Below are 20,700 nucleotides of genomic sequence, written 5' to 3'. Positions count from 1 at the left end.
TGCACCAATTATTTCTAAGTTCTTCTTAACTTTGACTTCGCTAATGTGATAGATCCAGTTAAAGGTGTCTTTATCTTCTTTTTCCAGTGGTATCAAAATAGAATTAATTTTATTTCCCTTTCCAATTTTTACTTCTCAGAGTAATAAACATGCAGCACTATTTGTGCTAAATGCCTGAACCCCAGACAGAATAGAAAGCAACAAAATCAAACTTACACATTTTTTAATTGGCACTGTCAAACTGATGAGGTAAACATCCATGTAGTAGTAATTTAACTTCTTTGTGTCTTTAGGTTTTTCTCTCCATTCATTGAAATGTCAAACTGAAAGTGTTTGTTTTTATTTTAATGTAGAAATTCAGGGATTTCTTTAATCAAAACGATACCGGTGACCCCAGCAAGGACACCAGTGTGATCCTTACTGTCGAGGGGAGGACATTTCCAGTGGACATCTTTTACCTGCAGAGGTGTGTTCCTGTCTGGTCTTGGCAGTAGTGAGACTGTGCAGTTGTGCTATTATTTTGTCTAGATTAGAGCTCTGGTGTCCCCAAACTTCTCTGTTTGTCCCTGCTGGAGGGGAGGAATCTGTACCTATTTTTCTGTTCATGTCTCTGCTCTTTTCTCTTTCCGTAGCCCTGTTCCTGACTATATAAAATCAACTGTGGAAACTACAATGAAAATTCACCAGATGGAGAATGATGGTGATATACTGGCATTTTTAACTGGCCAGGTATAGACATAAACAATTTTCTTTTTGCTTTACAGTGCTGTATTGTGAGCTTTGCAAAGCTGCCTCAGTCTCCTGAGGCTTTCCTTAGTTGTGCATGCTTTATTCTCAGTAAAGATGACAAGCATTTCTGTATTGATGGGAGCAAAATTAGGCCAGTCCCAAAGATGTGAAGACAATAATATATGGCCTGAATTTATCAAAGCTAGTGATGGATGATAGTTTTTGTCATTTAATGCTGTATTTTCTCAGCCTTGTTTGTGAGTGGAATATTGTGTGGTTTGCTGGTGCAAGTCACACATACCCCGCTGTTAAATTGACAGTGAGTCATCATTAATAGTTAAGGCAAATGGAATTTCCATTTGTTAGGCTTAACATCTGAAGTATTTGACAGAAAAACAAATTGCCATGAGATCAAAATGTATTGGTCTCTTCTGCTTTATTTATGCTTGTCAGCTCACTTTGCAGCTGGGAAGAGCAAATAGGAGACAACTCATGTCTCCAGTCAGGAGCTACCGTGAAGAGTTTCAATAACATCTTGCATATTTTCAAAAGCAATTCCTCATCCCCTTTATTGATTTAACTTTGGAATAATGAATTTGGTATTTCATGGGGCAGTGTTTGAACATTTTGGTTTCTGTCTTTTAAGAGCAAGATGCCACAGCTGAGATTAAACATGAAGTTGAGCGAGAGGTGTCAATGCTCTCCCTGTGCCATTCCTGATCCAGACCCACAGCATTCTGCACTGCCAAAATATTTTGGCCTCCCATTTTGCTCTCACCAGTTAAGACAGACAGGAAAATTAACCTGTTTCCTCCTGAGCTTGGTTCAGTCCTTTCCCTGTGATTTTGCTCGTGTGTTTGTGATGTGACATTGACTCAAGTAACAGTGAACACAATCATGTATATAAAGCTTTATTTATTATTAACAGCAATTTATCTTAAGAATATTACAATATGGAGCGAGCTAGTCAAAGTCCTGGAGTTTGTACAATTACAGTGGTATTATTTGGTGCAGGTTTTGTGTCTAGGTGACAGGAATGTGCTGTTAAAGTGCAGCCTCTCTCACTGTGTGCCCTGTGCTGCTCTGGCTGCAGGAGGAAGTGGAGACTGTTGTTTCCATGCTCATAGAACAGGCTCGGGCCCTCGCTCGCACCGGGATGAAAAAGCACCTCCGTGTTCTCCCCATGTACGCTGGGCTGCCTTCTCCTGAGCAGCTGAAAGTGTTTGAGAGAGTCCCTCACACTGTCAGGAAGGTGAGTCTTGTGTCTGTCTCAATTTCCACCACCCAGAAGGGTGTCTGGAGCACACAGGTTGCGTTTATCGGGTTCACATTGTGGGACTATTGCAAATGCTGCTTTGGGGGAGGCTTTTTGCATCTCCCATCAGTGCCTGTCAGCTTTCAAACTGGGACCCAAGAACATGTTCTCTGGCTGCCTTTTTCATCTTTGATCATTCCTAGACATGTCAGTTCCAACTCTCCTGTCTGCCTCATCAACTCTGCAATTTTTAAGTGTCTCCATGAAAGTTTGTATTTGACTTTATTCAGTTGCAGCTTCTTGCACTCTGAACTCCTCTGCTTTTACCTTTTTCTTTCTTTTTGTGGTCTAAATGTCCATGGCTGTTTTCCACCAGTAGTGGAAAAATTAGTGACAGGGTGGGTAAGTGCTGTATTTTCATCTAAGGAACAAGTTCAAACTTATATGATTTTAGTGGAAAAAAACCCTTTGTTTTGACTTCTGCACATCCTGTTTGGACATTTAATGTCACAGAAGTATATAATTGGATGTGATTAGTGCTTTCTGCTTATGCAGAGCCTGTGTTGGGACTGAAATAACCTGACAAAACTACACCAAGGTGACTTGTAATTCTTGTACCTGCTGGAGTTTGACAAGTGAAATAGTTCATCTGGCATTGAAGAACATTTCATATAAATACTTCTCTCTGGGATATGACATTAGTCAGTTAACTTTCAAATTTTACTTTTTAATTTCAGGGCAAATAAGCATTAGATTTTCCACTTTGGGAGCAATTATTTTTTAATATTTTAGGGCATACATATATAAGTGAATCCCTGCAGGCATGCTGAATCTGGAGCTCTTAATCAACTCTGTTCCCCTCATATCCCCCACCTCATTCCAGTGTACAGAGAATAGTTCAGTGTAACTGAGAAGCAGAAGGAAAATATTCTTAGTTTGCTACATGAGAACACTTGATTTACAGTCAGTTAATCTTTTTCTCTGCAAACACTGCCTATGATTTTCTCTGCAAACACTGCCAAGCTCTCCTTTTATGAAGAGAGAATAAATTTGAATAAGAAAGTGATTGTGAAGCTGTGAGAGCTGCTGTGCAAACTGGGCTTATTTCAAGCTGACAGCTCCTTCTGCTGCTTGTCCTGTGTCTTTTTGTGCTCCTGAGCGTGTCCTGGGCCTGTTGTGGCCGAGGTGTCTCACAGGCTGGTGGGGCGCTCACGGGATGCTCTGTGTGCCTGTGGCCGCAGGTGATCGTCGCCACCAACATTGCTGAGACGTCCATCACGGTGCACGGCATCGCCTTTGTCATCGACTGTGGCTTTGTGAAGCTGCGTGCCTACAACCCCAAGACAGCCATCGAGTGCCTGGTGGTGGTGCCGGTGTCCAAGGCCTCGGCCAACCAGCGGGCAGGGCGCGCCGGCCGCAGCCGCTCCGGCAAGTGCTACCGCCTCTACACAGGTCAGCAGCTGCTCTCACCTCCTTTCTGTGCACTCTGCTTTTGGTTACACCATGAGATTCAGGAGAAAAAGCTGTGTTTGTTCAGTCATCAAAAGAAAATTTCCCTTTGCTGTTCCTCTGGCTGGCTTAGAAATACCTCGTTCTTATGTGCTAGGTGTTAGAAACGGAATCATTTTGCGAATCAGAAACACAAATAGGGCAGAGTCAGCAGCTGCAAACATGAAATGTTACTGCAGCTCTTAAAGTGGTGAGCTTATTAAGAAGTTTGTTCTTTAAGGATTTTGCTTCCTGAGCAGTTTCAGTTTATAATACTTACCAGTGGTGCTGTTTTCTCTGACTGAAGTCTTCATAGACCTCACATTTAACAAAAGGGCTCTGGGAATCCTTTAGGTAACTCAAAGAAAACCGTGTCTCTATTTTTCCTAGGAATAGGTGCCAACTCCAAATTCTTCCCTTGAATCAATGACCCTGGCAGTGCACAAAAATTGCTGTTATAAATAAATCTGTTGGCCACCTCTCACTGTCCAGAGAGCTGCAATCAAAGTGTCTCAGCTGCTTAATGAGAAAAGGCTTTGCAGCTGAGCATTCTCACTGCTGATGGGCTTCAGGTCCCCTCTAGTTTTACTGGAGCTCTGAGATGTTGGAGATGAAGCATTTTCCTTTAAAATGTGTATGTGCTTGCCAGCAGTTGCCATGTTAAACCAAGCCATGATTTGTGCTCTGAATTTATATGTATCATGTTAGAATCAGGGGACAATATGTGCTACACAATATCCCAAGCTTTACATAGCTTTGTGAGTGTTTTACTGGAGAAACCATGACTACACTAAAGATATTTTTGTGTGCTCAAGAGTTGGTCTAGGGAGAGCTTTTAAGGGAGGAAAAAATAAAAAAGAGGAAAGTGCACAGAGTGAACAACAGCAGAGAAACAGCAGTCTTTATCCTAGGGAAGGTTCGAGGTAGGAAAGGGTTCTGTAGGATATGAAAATAGTTTGGGTGAAAATAATGTAGAATGTCTTTTTTTTTTTTTACTGCAGAGCAGTTGGTTAGTGGAATGTTACAGAGGTTTTATCCTTACATGGAGTATTTTTCCAGACTTGGACTTTATAGTGAACGTGATTTTAAAAAGGCATTGTTAAATAAATGGTTTTTCCATCCTTAATCTTTATTTAAAATATATATTTTAAACCTCCATTTGTTTGAGTAGTTAGAAAAATAGTGTTCTTGCATGCTGCTTTGGAACTTTTCCATGTCTCTTTTAAAAAATGCTTTTTTTGTAGTACTGCACCCTGCCTTTTATTTTCTGACAAAAAAATATTAAATAGAAGAGAAACAAAACATCTCCAGATTTCTGTGAAGAATTTATAACATTTCAAATTGAAATGTGGGTGGGTGAATTACAGAATCAGCACTGTAGCAAAACCCATTGAAATTCTATTTAAATAAAAGTAATTTAAAATACAGTAATTGGAGAAAGATCATCTTTGCGTTAAAGATCGTCTTTCAACACCTGTTAAGTATCCATGTGTGATAATTTAAACTTGACATGGGTATGATTCTGTCTTGGTGACTGCACAGAATGGGAGTTGAAGCTCAGTTGTTTTTTTCTCCCCCCCCAGAGGAGGATTTTGAGAAGCTGCCCAAGTCCACAGTGCCGGAGATGCAGCGCAGTAACCTGGCCCCTGTCATCCTGCAGCTCAAGGCTTTGGGCATCGACAACGTGCTCAGGTTCCCCTTCCTTTCGGTGAGTGCCAGGCTCTAAAGGCTGTCACCTTTCCTTGGGCTGCAGAGAGATCAGGAGATGACGTGGTGATAGCCCACAGAATCATTCACCCTGCTGATCTGGAAAGCTTTGTCCCCTGCCAGGCAGCAAAGTGTGTTCCTGGGAAACAATAGTGCAAATAATGTGTGTGACAACCTAGAAACAGCCATTCATATTCTAGAGTTTGATGTTAAAATTGCTGAGAAGTCAGGAAAGTCTTAAAAAGACAAACTGTGAGGTTCTGTAGAATTGTAACTGTGGTCCCTTTGCACTGAATATATGAAGAAGGAAGAGTGTGAGCTCTTTCTTAATTTTGCAGCAGAGAGTAGGTAGTTAAGGATTCTGCAGAAGAGGATGATCTATGAACTCATGTTCTATGCTGAACTCATGTTCTATGCTGATAACTTCAATCAATGCACATTTTCTCTTCACAGCCACCCCCTGCACAGTCAATGGTGCAAGCTTTAGAGTTGCTGTATGCTTTAGGAGGTGAGATTTTAATGCTTTATCTTATTTGTAGCAATATTACAGGAGTTGTGAAAAAATTGTAATTCCTATTTGGTGATTGGATGGACATTAATAAAATTTGCATTTGAGAACTGTGCTTTGAGAAAGAAAGAGAAGCATAGCTGTGACAGGTGGAAACTTTTTGTTGGTGGATTTTTAGAGTGTACCTCAGTCTCTTCTGGATTTACTTTCTTTTCTTTCAGTTATTTCAGACAGGTAGGCAAGCAAACAGCAGCAATAGAGTTTAAACTAGAATTTAACTATTTAGATTAGGAAAATGAGTATTTTATAGCTATCTTATCTGTATTTCCTTGCAATTTCATGGGAGGAAACCAGCTATTTGTCTTTAGTAGGTACAGGGCTCTGAGCTGATGAGGGTGTTTGTTCCCTGGCAGATCCTGAGTTCCTTCAGTCCTTACAGAGTGGTGTGAAGATAAAAATGGAGTTTGGCACTAATTAGACCAGTAGAGGAGTTAGAGACTAAATTTACCTGCATCCACTTAGATAAGTTGTTACATACCTCAGACTTGGTGTGGTGGTCTTTCATTTCATGTTACTGTGCCAGCAGTGGAAAGAAGTAACACTTTCAGATAAAAACAAAAAAAGTTGTAAGCAAAGTTTTGAGTGTAATGACCCAGAATTTATCAAGGCTGATAAAATTACAACTTTGTTCCTTAGTGGGACTTTGAAAAGCACAGTGTGTCTGTTGTAAATTATCCTGTTAACACGTTGCAGTCATTATCTGCTCTTGCTGTATGTGTGCTGGAACTCTGCCTAAGCATTGTGAGTCAAATATGATGCCTGAATCTGGGAGAGCTCAGTTCCTGGAGGCTGTGCATGAAACCCCACAGAAAGTGTGATAGTTTTCAAACTGCCTCCTTGCTATGATTTTGAAGGTTTGATTAACAAAGGTTATTAAGAGCTAATTTAATTACAATTTTTAAAATGAATTCCAGTGTGTTCTCTGCTCTGGATGCAGGCTGGGCTGTGGCTGAAAGGCTACACCTGCTGCAGTGTAATGCTTTTCATGTTTGTGCTGTTGGTCCTGCAGCTGAGGCAAAGTTCAAACCCACAGCAAGTCAAACTGTTCTGATTCTATTAGCTGTGATTACAGGCTAGAACCACTAACAAAAACCCCTGATCATCCCTAAAACCAGCACATTTTCTCCTGGATGAACTGGAACTCTCTTTCCCAAGGCAGTGTGTGTGTTTCAGTGCACAGCTTGCTGGCTTTTCATGCTTTTAAATGCATGCCACTTGCAAAGACACTGCTCTAGTTTTACTATTGAACTTGCCAGTTATGGACAAGTCAACAGATGCACACAAACTTGTGATGAAAAGATTAGTCTGACAGATCTTGAAAGCATAATTAAAACTACTTTTTGACTATTTAGCTACTTGAAAGAGTTTAGAAAGAGAATTTTTTTAAAATTCTCTTCTCTGTGTTACTAATCACAGTTTGTTCTCCAGTTCAGCAGAGTTTGAACAACACTATTGGCATATGGTTTAGTTTTAGGTGCTTCTGTGAGGAGCAGGGACTTGGACTTGAGCCTTGTGGGTGGGTCCCTTCCAACTTGAGACAGTCTTTGATTCTAAGTGTGTTCATTCTGGTTTGATTCATTATGCTGCTGTTGGATACTTTTAACACTCAGATCACACTGTAGTAATATGTTTTTATACACAGTTTTCAATTCCTTTTTTGTGGTGAGTGGGATGCCTGCTGCCTAATTTTGTTTATAGGAAGAACTGTTAGATTGTTGGGTTTTTTTGACAGCTATTTAATCTTTTTGAATACAGCAAACTAAACAAAACAGAAACTTGTTGTGAGGCCAAGTAATCAAAACTAAGCTCTGTTTGACTTCAGCTCCTTGTTGTAGCTAATTCAGAGTTGACAATGTTTGCTCCATAATGTAAACATGGGGCAACATAAAGGAAATTGTGTATGTTTTGGAAGCTTCCAGAGGTTTGTGGCTGTTTTTAGACCACTCACAGATGCTGTGCTGTAACTTGTGGCAGTCTGCTCTCTTTTTATTCTCATGGAGCTGTATCTCTGCTTGGCCAGGATTTTGTCCTGTGCTGGTTGGGTTCCATCTCGCAAAGGAGAGTTTCACTTAAGGCACTTGGTTCTTGGCAACCTCTGCAAGCTTGGAACAAGGACTTTCACAGTGGCTCAGGAATGTGTTGCAAGGATGAATTCACAGCCAAAACCACCCTAGGGAAACAGAGAGGAGAGTTCAGTAAACTCACTGATTAGCTGGGTGATGTTTTGGCAGAAGCATTCTGCTCATGTAGCTTCAAAGAGCTCTTATTCTCTTGGCTGCATAGCTTTGTAGCAGAACAGACAAGTGCTGATCTTGGTGTTTCAGATGGAAAGAAATATGCGTGATATGTGGATTCACTCTTCGGTTTTTGCTGAAGTTTAAGGTGAAGTTAAGTTTTAGGTGGTTTATTACAAAGATTTTATACAAGGTGCAGAGGTGGAGCTGCCCAAGCATTTGCAGGTGCAGTGAGGATTCAATTTCTCTTACGTGAGTAGGAGCACGAATTTTATCACTGGCGTTGCAGTCGCATGCACAAAGGCAGTTTGGGGTCAGGCCCTGTTGTGCCAGCGTGGTGCCAACTCGTGCAGGGCAGATGTTCCTAAGGCTGAGATAGCTGTGTTGAATAAACACATCACTGTTTGTGGAGGGGTTATTTTTACAGTGGTGCAAACTGATTTACATCAGAGTATCTCTCCTCAGCCTTCTCCTTTGATGCCCTTTTGAGAGTCTGAGTTGTCAGTTGGAGTTTATTGGTTTTAAGCATAATTTAAGAGGTAAATAAGCAGGCAAAAAGGGCTTTATTTTTACTGTTATTTCAGGTCTTTGTTGAAGATTTCTTTGTATGTTGTCACCTATCACAAACAACCACTCTACCTAAGTTTAAAAAGGATAGTTTTAATCCCTCAGCCTGTCACACACTGGTGGTTGTTACATAAAACATTTTAGTGTCATGGAACTTGAATAATCTCTCCTGAGCACATTAAATTAAAGTCTTTGTAATATCTTTTTCTAGGATCTTTAATTTCCTGTATATATGTGGATTCAGTGGTTGCTTCCAAGATTATTTGAAGGAAACTTTCACCTATTCCAAACTAGTATCCATTGTAGGCTATATTCAAGCTTATTACTACAAATAGATCTGTGCACAACCCATATATAGATCATGCAAAATTGTATTGACATTTTTAGGATGCACAGGATTTTGGATTGATGCACTTGTAGAAAGTGGTGCATAAATATATGGAAATTTCTCCTTTATCCTACTTAGGAATGCAGTTGTCTTTCTGTAGATGAAAACCTATCTAAGCTATTAGTTGTGGTAGAACTTAAACTTCTCATGGCAGTAGTCAGATGAAAGCTGTCATACCTTAATTTTTGTGGGTGCTGTGACTTTGTGTTTAAATATATTAGTTCAGTTGCACAAAATCTGCCTTTGTTACCTGTTTCTAAGGAAAACACTGTGACATTATGTGAAAAGCCTGGTAGGTTTTGTTGGATAGTGCAGGGATGTGTGAGTGAATTACTGCATTGTCATGAGTTGATAGCATATCAAATAATAAACACTGGCTGGAGGGATCTGTGGATTCAGATATGCTGACATGAGTTATAGGAGATCTCATTCCTTGACCTGATTTGTGGTTTTGCTTCTCTCTGTGAAACAGAGCTGCAGTGCAGCTGTGGCTTTGTTACCACCACACAGTCTGACAAATAATGTGTTCATATCATATGAGAGCCATGGTTGTGTTTCCTCAGGCTGCTTTGCTCTGCTTGGTTATGCAACCTGCAGTGCCCCAAAGTCCTGTTACTGGGCTCTCACTCACCCTGCTTGTGTAGCTTTTCTCTTGTGCTTTACCTCTTTGTCATACCTCATACAACTTGGCCTCTTGAAGTTTTCTCTTTCAATTCTTACTGTTTTTTTAATAATAATTATTGTTCCATGTGTATTGTATTTTTTAATTCTACGTCCTCTTGCAGAGGTTTTTCCGTTTAAATCTTTCCCTGAAATCTCAGCAGAAAGCTCAGTTAGACTATGACCTGGTGCTTTGCATGGGTCAGCCTTGCTGCAGGGTTTGACTGGAGAGAGCCAAACCTCTAAAATGGTAAATGTGCAGGGTTGCTCAGGGAGAGCTGGGCATCACAGATCCAGCTTCCAGGCCTTCCTCCTGTGCCATCCCCAGGGAAAAGGCTACAGCTGGAACATAACTGGCAGTTCAGTGGTTGATACACGAAGCAGACTAAACTTTCATCAGTTGTGCATCTCTTGTTTAAATAATAATAAATTCTTTTTCTCCATGACCTAAGCTTAGAACAATGACACCCTACCATCAGCAGAGCTTCCTGTTTCTGTAATAATGCCTGTTCCATGTTTATTCCCATTTTCACTCTCATCTGCTTTACATCCCCATGAACAAAGATGTTACTAAATATTTAAAAAGGGGATCAGAGGTGTAACAGCTTATATCCCCTCTGGCCATGGCATTGACTTGGACTGCAGGTTTTTTAAATTATTGAAAGTAACAGTGAAACTTGGTCAAAATTAAAAAACTTGTGTGTTCAATTATTTTTGAAAAAGAAAATTCTGGTGTCCCATGGGAGAGTGAATGGGTATCATGGATTGCCTATAGGCTTAGTGTACATTCAGCAACTCAAAGGTGCATTTGCTATATTTTAGCTAATTTTGTTTAGGTAATTTTGCTCTTTGGTGCAGTTTAAGGCTAAAATAAGTTTTGCTGTGCTATTTTGCCTGTGTCCCAGCTACATTTCTTAATGTGCTGCAGGTTTGGATATGCACTGCCGATTAACAGAGCCTCTGGGAATGAGAATAGCAGAGTTTCCTTTGAATCCTATGTTTGCAAAGATGCTTCTGGAATCAGGTAGGAGAAAAAAGATCAGAGTTTCTTCACAGTCATGTAATTGTAATGTATTGCTAGACATTTGCTAAACTCAAACCATACTTCATCTTGGTGTGTTCTGCAGTGAAAAGAATTGGTTAAAATCTCTATTAAATAATTAGTGTAAGACATTTTACAGTTTAATAAATCTAACATTTGCCTCTTAAGTTTTTCACTGAAAACATTCACTCCTAAAAAAGTACAGGAGTTTATGTATTTATGTTTTAAATACTATAAAAACATACTCTGCTTATTTTTCATTTTATTTTCTATGGGGGTAAATTGAATGGAAGATTTCCTTTACTGAATTTCTCCATTTGCTTTTCAGGAAATTTTGGCTGCTCCCAAGAGATTTTGACAATTGCTGCCATGATGCAGATTCAAAACATCTTTGTGATCCCTCCAAATCAAAAAAACCAGGCTGTAAGTTCAGTTGTGTCTCCTTTTCTGTTTGTTGGATCCACATTTCTGGACTTCTGGCAAGTATTTTACTGGTGCCTATTACAGACTGCAACTTTGTGTGAAAATAAAATAAGGTCTTGAATTGTGTCTGTTTGTTGTAGATGAAAAAATAAACCAAATAACAGGGGAACCTTGGAGTCTTTTAGTAGTGCTAAAAACCTCCTTCTGAGGGCCAGAAAAATGAAAGGTTATGAACCAATATTGGTCAGTGTAAGGGTTTGCAAAAAAATCCCCCAAAACCTTCCCACACACCACTTCCTTTTGAGATGAACAAAACAGAAAGGATGCAGCAAATTCTTAACAGGTAGCAGGAGCCTAATTTTAATGAATGGAGATTCTTTATCTGCTCATTTTTCTAATTTCAGTTTTGGAAGTGCTCCTGAGTATAGGGGGGCTAATAAAGTATGGCTGTTGCTCAGAGGAGCTGCCCTAGATGGTAAGAATTTTAACATTCCCCAGGAAACACAGAGCTGAAGGGAACTGGACATGTCAGACATGATTTCAGCAAAAAATCAATCTGCCTGTAAAATGATATTTCTTGCTCTGCAGGCCAGGCAGCACAGAAAGTTTGCTGTGGAGGAAGGTGATCATCTGACCATGCTGAATGTTTATGAAGCCTTTGTCAAAGTAAGTCAGTTCAAGTGGGTGTGGATTTGCAGGAATGGGAGAAACTTGAGGTTCTCACTTCTGAATCTGGAAGTTCTGGATACAAAAAGTCCTCAAAGCCAGGGACTAACCAAGCCTATCAAGGGATAATTGTACATTAAAAGCCTCTGTGGTCACCATTTGCCACAGACCTTCCACAGTTCCTCGGAACAGGGAGTAAAGGAGAATTTTGTTGGGGGACAGCATTGAACTCTTATGGGTAGGTAGCTGTGTTTTCAAGGAGACAGGGATTTTGTCTTGGGGCTTGTGGAAAACAAATGTCCAGATTTCCAATTAAATTGATCTTTTCTCATGTTTTACTGATGATAATTTGCATTTAAATCCAGCAGTCTTTTTCCTGGTGTTAAATTAACTCATTGATCATCATACCCTGTTTTTCATTGACCTTATATTTTTGCCCTGAGGTCTGACACCAACCTTAGTACTGCTCTGTAAGCTGAGGTTTATTTAATAGTTTTGAAGTTGCTGCTCCTCTTTGGGAGAAGTATATTTTGCTGGTATGAAACACTTCCATAGTAGAATACTCGCAGCAGTGCTGAGTTGAAGCAGTATAACCACCCAAGTGTTTAAACATGACTTTTTCCCCCAGCCCCAAAGCAGCCAGGCAGGCACCAAGTCAAATGTTGCCCTTCACATTTTGTATCTGTGTAATTCTCTTAGAAACAGTCAGATACAAAAGCTCTTGGAGGGAGTGCTGCTTTGTGGAGAAGCAGCTCTTTGCAGAGAGAAGACCAATGAAAGCAGCACTGAACAGGTTGTTTACATTTTGAGGTTGAAAACAGATGAGTTTATGATCTGAGAGAATTAAATGGAATGAATGAAGCTCTTCTCTTTCACCACATGAAGAAATGAAGCACATCTGTTTGAAAATACCCCATAGGATTTGATCTCTTGCTATTTACAAGTTTGTGACATGTTTTTAGTTATTAGTGCTACATATCCTTGTTAGTTGCTCTGCAAATAGGTAATTTTCAGGGAAAACAACAATAAATGTGTTGTAAGAGACCAGAATTAAAACAGAACAAGGCTATCCAAAAGAGATTGGGTTTGCTTTCCTGATGATATCTCATTGAGATTTTTTTCACTTCTCACTGTACAGCACAGCAAGAGCTCCCAGTGGTGTCAGGATCACTTTCTGAACTATAAAGGGCTTGTGAGAGCATCTGTTGTAAGAGAGCAGCTGAAAAAACTTCTCGTCCGCTTTAAAGTGCCAAAGAAGTCCAGTGAAGGTGATACTTTTTTTAAGCTCTTATCTAATACATAATGAAGGTAGTTTCCAAACTGTCAGTCTGCTCCCTGCTTTCCTTATAACCTTTGGAGTATTTTTATCTTGACCTCAAAATAACGTTAATTTAGATCAGATTTTTTCCTTAAAATGGCTGCAGAAGACTATTTTAGCCTATTTGTACAATTAAATTTTAGTCCAATCTTCATTAGTTGAGATTTCCAGCAAAGGTTACAACCACTGATTACCTATTGAATGGACAGATTTTCCAAAAGACTCATAAATAGGTCACTCTGTTCCCTCTTTGTCTTTTCAAAAAGGCAGTTTTTGTTCAAAGTGCTGTTCAGTCTTTGGGATGTGATTTCCAGCTGTGCTGTGTGTGCACGGGTGCCAGGACTGGTTCTTAGCATTTGTCTCTACCTGCTCTGAAAAATCATCCTTCAGTGCTCAGCTGTCACACTGGGCTGCTTCAGGGACTGAAACTTCATGGAGACACAGCTGATAACATTCGTTTTTTAGGCAGCAATTTTTGCTTTGCTGTGAAATTGAAGTCAAAAGGAATTTCAGGGTTTGTCTGCTCTTCTGCCTTTGCTATCAAAGCCTGATGCACTCTGAAAAGTTGTTCAAGATGATTAAGTGGTATTTTAGGGATTTTTGCCATTCCAGTGATTCATCTTACAGAAAAATTCTTCTTTCCAGGTGATCCAGATCCTGTTTTGAGGTGCATAGTTTCTGGATTCTTCGCTAATGCAGCTAAATTCCACTCCACAGGAGCTTACAGGTGACTATATACAGTTTCACTGCAACTTGTGCTTGGCTGGAAATCTCCTCTGATGAATAAATTTAATCAACAAGCAGATGTTTCTCCTAATTTGCAATTAGGAACATGTGGCAATCAATACAGTAAATATTTGAAGTTCTGTATTTGCAAACTGCCTCAATGTTTATCTCTTCTCTTTGGCAAATACAGCTAAAATTATTAATAGTGGGATGCTGCTACTAGTAGTCATTAGATTGCTTTAAGTTAAGCAAGTACAGCTGTAGAGCAGTAGTGTAGCACTTCCAGAGCACTGAGTAAAAGCCTGAACTGCTACTTCTTCATTTAATGTAGATAAAACTCTTTAAGGACATCAAATTATTGATTGTTCCTTTGGCCAGCATTTTCATGGTTTCATCTGTTCATTAAATGCAAATGTTGTTAATTTACTACAGCCCTTTCATTCTTGCTTTTATTAAACATTCATACTGGGGCAGAAAGGAACCAAATGTTAAGCAATAAAGGGAGGCACAATCTGAAATAGTATCTTGCTTTCAAGGACTATCCGTGATGACCACGAGCTTCATATCCACCCCAGCTCAGTGCTGTATGCAGAGAAACCTCCACGCTGGTAAGTTAGAGCTGCTTTCTCTTTGGGGATTGTTTAAGGGATTTGCAGCATCCAAGTTGAATTGCTTCTCTCAATCAGTGGAGGAATAGATGTACAAGGTCATAGCTCCCACAGGGAGAATCCAAATGACATTTCCTTTACAGCATTTTGAAGGGAGTATCTAAATAAATGGGGGAGATAGAGTGATGTTTAACAGTCAAAGAAACCTGCAGAGGTTGGAAAGCTGAGCCAGGTGACCCTGTTTAGTGGGCACCACATCTTGCACTGCAGATTGTTCTCCAAGTAGTCTCTGAACCTAAGCAGAGCTAGGGTTAAGTTACTTTTATTAAGTGTTTTATTAATGTTAAGGAAATATCCTGTCAAACAGGTGCTGCAGAAATGGCAAGTGGATTGCAGGGAAAGGGCTTACACATTAAATGCATGATGTGAAAAGTTATGGCTGTCCAGCAGGTTGAGGAAAGAACTGGCTGTACTTCCCATGAGTTGGGATATGATCACTCTGTTTTCAGGTCAAAGATCCTCAGGTAACAAACAGAAATGTGTGTCAGACTCTCAGGTCAGCATGGTCAACCTGAAGTATTTGGACTTTGATTCTTCACTGCTTGATGTTGAGACTTAGAAGGATAAGCTTGGCCTGGTGTCATGGCATCCTGTCACACAGGAGTTTAACTTTGTCAGCAACCTGAATTTCAGTGCTACTGCAGTCTGGGCAGCCATCCTCCACTGAGGACTTCAGTTCTCTCTCTATCCACAGGTGTATAGGAAATGTGTTTTCATTCTGGCTTGTTTTCCTCTGATTTATTTTTAGTTGTGTTAGTTGCCATATCTCAGGATGCATTTGGCAAAGACAATTTTGGAGTCTCCTCTTTGCTTTTGAGACCTAAATACTAATTTATGAGAAACCACAAACCTCAGGTGTTTGCAGCTCTGCTGTGTGTAGAAGGCAGATGATTGTGACTTGAGGATTTGGTAACTGCCCCTTCAGTGCAAGGGTTTCCACATCCTTGGGGAAAATGACCTTACCTACTGAAGGTGACCTCAGAAATAGATTGTCCATGCTGGTAACCTGACTGTGCTGGCAGTAGGGATGAGTCCACATGGCTGGGTGTTCCTAAATGTCTTCCCAGGAGATGTTCTGGCAGGAGTTAAAGTGGATTTCTTTCTCTGATGCTTATCTCACTTGTCTGCAGACTGGCGCCAGGGATAGTCCTGCTGGGGTTTGTGCCCTCCTTGTTGTGGGTGTAGGGTTTTTGTGCTTTGGACATCTTCCCTTGTGATACCACAGAGTAATTCATATTCTGTCTTCCAAAGCATCAGTTGTGTGTCCCCTTTGACCATATTATAAGAAACATTCTTTCATGTATCCTTGTGCCCATTGGTCTGGTAGAATGTGAGGTTGTTTTCATGGCAATCTAAAGATTTTCTTCATGTGGAGAACTCTGACCAGCCAGAGGCAAGGAGGCAAGAGGCTGAATTACAGCTTAAAGAGTCCCTTGTCACTCTGTAAGTGCCACCTCTGGCAGCATGTATGTGAAACTGTCTAAATATGCCGTTAATCAGCTCTCCCTCATTGCTTGACAGCAAACACTATTCATTTTTGTCTCCTTTCTCCCAGGGTAGTTTACAATGAAGTCATACAGACTGCTAAATACTACATGAGAGATGTGACAGCTGTTGAATCCTCCTGGCTCTTGGAACTGGCACCTCACTTTTACCAGCAAGGAACGGTACGGAATCGGCATAAAGGCCAAACGGTACCATTGCTGCACCAGCAGCTCTTGTATCTGAACTTTCTAAGGCTTTGTGTTTTGCTGTGGTCTCATGGGACAGAAATTAATGCTCTGTTCATTGTAGTGGTTTTAATATAAAGGAAGATGATAATAAGTTGATGCATGAAAGGTTTTTCCCTATTATCCAGCCAGTGGATCTCAGAGTTTGAAAATGAAATCCATTTGCTGGTAAAGTTGCATTTACCATCACATCACCTTGGGAAATGAAGATTTCTACACTTCTATATAGGCACGTGGTGGCATTTCCCTGAGAAGCACTGTAGGTAGGCAGTGGTCACACTTTGCATAATAATTTTAGAAGAGTCTTTGCATGCTTTGCAAATGGTTGTGAAAATCCTGAGTCTTTTTTTTGAGCATTAATTATGTTTACTGCAGAAAAATAATTTCTGATCTGCTCAAATGTGAAATGGCAAAAAACAGCTGCTGTTTGTGCAAACCTTTATTGCAAATTGCTGTGTGTGATACAAATACCATTTATTTAAAAGTATCTTTTAATGGTTGTCACCAACTTTTATTGACTGTCCCATGTGAATCTGTCGATCCAGACTTATTCACTGGTCATTCTCAGAGCTGAATTGGTATGAAAATTATCTAAATGTTAGTTTAGCTGTTGATACCACATATATATACCACTATAAATACTCTACAGATTACCAAATTGATCTTGTATTTGAATTTCTCATGGGACAATAATATCTACTGAGCTTTATATTTTAGATTAATGAAGTATTTCCAAAATCTGAGTGTAAAAATGCATTTCCATGTCATACCTATGAAAAAGGTGGTCTGTTTCTAATTTATGCATCTGCTTCACTGTTTGACTTCTTGGAGAATCTCATGTTTATTTTCTTTCACTTCCTTGGGATTTTGTCTAAAGGGAGAATCCTGTGGTGCATGGAGCACCTTAGGACACCTGTGGTTATGGTTCCCAACAGTTTGGCATCTGTTCATGTGATTGACTTGAGAGAAGGGTTTTTTATGCCCATCTTAGATAATTCATCTAAATTATCCAGACAGCTCCCATCTATAAATGGATTTACTAAGTAGCTGAATATTTTCTGCCTTTTTCCTATAAAACATTTGACAAAGGCAGTGATACCCTGTGGGGCAGAGCCTTGAGCCTTCAGCTGCTGGAGATGATCTGCAGACGTGGTGTAAAAGGGAGCTGAGCCAGTGTTGTATCAAATCTGTTCCTGCAATAATGAGTCCTTTGACTCACATATTTACAGTTGTCACTTAATGTACATTCAGCAGCCCACACCCACACAAAATGCTGTTGTGACCTCTCCGTGGGCTGAAGTTTGGGAGGTTTTCCTTAGGTAGGGGTGGTAGCAAAGAGAACTTGTCTTGAATTATGTGGCCTCCCTGACTGAGAGAACGTGTTTTTCAGGGTAGTGCTACTACTGCTGTGGATATTCTATGAAATTACATCAAAACCTAAATTTTACCATTGCTATCCTTTTGATTTGATCAAGTGAAGTCCGTTTGCAGTATGACCTAATCATTGCTTTCATCCTAAAATAAATGGTAGCTCTCAAGGATGGTGCTGGTTTTGAGAAGAATTCTCTCTTCCAGGATATTTGGTTATCCATATCAGCCAAAAGTCTTGTATGTCCTTATAAAATGTTTGAAAATTAGAAATATTTCTCCTGTGTAAAACTTTGAGTCATGCATGTAAAATTTGAATAAGATCTGTTGCAGATCACACAGGTTTTTGTTAATTTATTGATATCCTTTTCTACTGAAGGATACGTCTTTGTGGTAGGAAGGAAAGGTTTTATTCCTTTGTGAAGTTAAAAACAAATACTGAATTTACTGAGTTAAAAACAAATACCACTGAATAGGACTCTATGTTAAAAAATGTTCTTCTACAGCTTGATCTTGGTTAGTTATTTCTCATTCCAAGTTGCAGAGCTCTTTTCATATTTCATTCCACATTTATAGGTCTTTAAGGGCACAGAGGTTCCAAAGATCCAGTGTAACTTCAGGATTAATGAAGTTGTTAAAATCTTGTCCTTTACATACATTCTCCTGGTGTTTTTTGCAGATGTGTTATTGGGAGCACATCTTTCTGTGCATTTTTACACCTGGAAAATGGCTTCTAGTGGGAAATCGTTCCTATCCTTGCAGCTAGTACAGAAGAACTAGAAGATATTTTATTACAAAGCAGAATATCACTTTGGGGTGCATGTGGGATTTTATTTAAAGGGTTTATTTCAGTTGTGTCAGTAACAAGCAAAGCTTGAATGGATGTGGATATTTGTGTTAGAATTTATTTAAATTGTGATTAAGGATAGAAAGCATTGTAGTTGATTTTTTTCCCTAATTTTGGTGTATCTGCTAAGCAGTTTTTTTGTTCTTTCCTTTTCTTGCAGCATCTTTCCTTGAAAGCAAAAAGGGCTAAAGTAGATGACCACTGACATGACTTCAGTTGTTGTGACATCAGAAGCAGAACCTACCAGTGGTTTCTGGCTACAGTCCATTCAGCAGTCAGCTCATTAGCAATTTGATCTTCCATCAACCTAAATGTTTAAATGCCTGCCAGGATCTGTAGGGGTTTATGCATGACCAGTACACTGTAAACCTAGAGCTTGCATTGTGGACATTTTAATCTTTGCCTACTTGACCTCTGTTGTTAATCTGGGCATGTTGCTCCTTTTAAATAGGTAGAAAAACAACTTAAAAAGTAAGAGGACATACAGGACCACAAAAAAACCTGAAACCTTCAAGAAAGAAACTGATTTCCTGGAATGGTACTGCCTTATGAGCGTGGGGAGTAGGGTACCCTGCCTCCTGTCACCCAGAGCACTGTGACTTACACCGGCCAAACTGAGCCTGGCTCCTGCCAGCAGGAGCTCAGGGCAATCAACTACCCCTTGAAATGCAAGGTGCTGCCATGGAAACATTGAGTTCCTGTTGGACCATCCCAAACTGGTGCAGCTTGTGCTCCCAAGCAGTAAAAGTGTCCTGCCTGAGGCTGAGCTGGCCTGGCTCACTGTGCTGAGCAGTCCCTGGGTACTGAAATGTCTGGGTGCTGCACGTGGGAGCTGCTGTTCGGGGAGGGGGAGAAAGAGCAGCTCAGTGTTTTTAAGATGGATTAATTTTCTGCTCAATCAGGGGACTAAAGATGAATGTTCACAATCAATCAAGTTCACAGATGGGGCTTTACTTTTTTTTTTATCCTAAGAGAGAAAAAAATGTTAACCTTCCACTGGCTGGAAATACCAGTAAATGTTATCTGGAGAATATTATGGAACTCTGTTTTTTAGCCTTTGTTGATCAGCAAAGAAGGAAGTGTTCTATACTTTCCTATTAGGAACACAGTCCTTTATATTTCTTTTATTACAAATCTGTTCTTTACTGCTTGGGACTCATTTTCCTCTGTTATTGAGAAGGATGCCCCTGAATTAAAGTTGCTGCTTTAATTGGGATTCCATGGCTACTTTTCAGTAAGGAATTATTCTTGTTTGTGTTTTAACAAGATAGCTTCGATGTATTATTTATTTCCATTTTCCATTTTTACCTATTGATATTTATTTTAGAAAGACATCGCTTGAAAATTTTATTTTTGTAATTCAACTGATTTGATGAATGTGGTTTTTTTTGCATATTAACTGTTTTATTTTCATCTTAAAAAAAAAAGGGTTGTAAATAGGCAAAAATTTCTACATAGAACAAATGCCTTCCTCATCACAGGACTGCCTTGAAAACTTTCTTGAGAGCTTCTTTACCGTGTCCCTTCCAAATACCTGCGGAGAGAACACGTGGTGCCATGTGCACTGTGTGGTCTCCTCAGTGTGTCTGTCCTGACTGCCAGCACAAACACATGTACCAGTCTCCAGGAATGGCACCAGCAGCATGAAAACTCTGTCACCTTCGTGTTGTCCCTGTGACCCTCACCTTTGTATTACTCTCTTAGACTGGAAGCTCCTCGGGGCAGGGACTGTCTCCTAGCCAGAGCTGAGAGCAGTGTTGGAACTCACTAAAAAGATTCAATTTGCAGGTTTTTTTTCTCTTAAAGGATCGGAGAAAGAATTGATTATGAAAACTTGTCAATTGTCTGTGTTTCTCTGTCCTCTGGAAGTATTCTTAAGAAAAATAAAACTGTTGAATTGAGGCAGCTTGGGAATGCATCACTTTGGGAATGCATCACTTTGGGCATGCATCACTTTGGGAATGCATCACTTTGGGAATGCATCACTATGGGAATGCATCACTATGGGAATGCATCACTTTGGGCATGCATCACTTTGGGAATGCATCACTTTGGGAATGCATCAGTATGGGAATGCATCACTTTGGGAATGCATCACTTTGGCCTGAGCAGGGGGTGACTTCCCAGGGTGCTGGGTGGGTGTGTTGGGCTGGGCTGGCAGTGGGTGGCCACTGCATTTGCCAGCTCTGAGAATTTTGGGGGGCTCTGGAGACCTGTCTTGTCCAGATGTTCTTTCACCTGGCTGCACAGATGCAAAATTTCCTCTAGGAATGGTTGTGATTCCTGCTGAGGTCAGGACCCAGGGATCTGCAAGCT

The 20,700-nt window shown here is 40.1% G+C and overlaps 1 protein-coding gene across 2 annotated transcripts in view; it reads left to right on the top strand.

Moving 5' to 3' along the window:
* The window catches only part of DHX35 (DEAH-box helicase 35), a 28,059-nt gene extending 7,770 nt beyond the window's left edge, over nucleotides 1-20,289 (top strand). Inside the window, exons 9-22 of one of the 2 annotated variants that reach the window (XM_058850780.1) lie at nucleotides 354-466; nucleotides 633-729; nucleotides 1,823-1,981; nucleotides 3,226-3,436; nucleotides 5,056-5,180; nucleotides 5,633-5,687; nucleotides 10,525-10,620; nucleotides 10,967-11,061; nucleotides 11,650-11,727; nucleotides 12,866-12,995; nucleotides 13,691-13,772; nucleotides 14,308-14,379; nucleotides 15,995-16,106; nucleotides 18,545-20,289. In XM_058850780.1, the coding sequence (XP_058706763.1) occupies nucleotides 354-466; nucleotides 633-729; nucleotides 1,823-1,981; nucleotides 3,226-3,436; nucleotides 5,056-5,180; nucleotides 5,633-5,687; nucleotides 10,525-10,620; nucleotides 10,967-11,061; nucleotides 11,650-11,727; nucleotides 12,866-12,995; nucleotides 13,691-13,772; nucleotides 14,308-14,379; nucleotides 15,995-16,106; nucleotides 18,545-18,589 (1,470 nt within the window). In that variant the 3' untranslated portion in view covers nucleotides 18,590-20,289. Of the gene's footprint in view, nucleotides 1-353; nucleotides 467-632; nucleotides 730-1,822; nucleotides 1,982-3,225; nucleotides 3,437-5,055; nucleotides 5,181-5,632; nucleotides 5,688-10,524; nucleotides 10,621-10,966; nucleotides 11,062-11,649; nucleotides 11,728-12,865; nucleotides 12,996-13,690; nucleotides 13,773-14,307; nucleotides 14,380-15,994; nucleotides 16,134-18,544 lie in introns of both variants that reach the window. The other variant, XM_058850779.1, reaches the window with a different exon arrangement.
* Nucleotides 20,290-20,700: the final 411 nt, after the last annotated feature.

Source organism: Poecile atricapillus, chromosome 15 (genome assembly GCF_030490865.1).
Source record: "Poecile atricapillus isolate bPoeAtr1 chromosome 15, bPoeAtr1.hap1, whole genome shotgun sequence".
NCBI classification, from domain to species: Eukaryota; Metazoa; Chordata; class Aves; order Passeriformes; family Paridae; genus Poecile; species Poecile atricapillus.
This window is presented reverse-complemented; position numbering and strand designations above follow the sequence as displayed.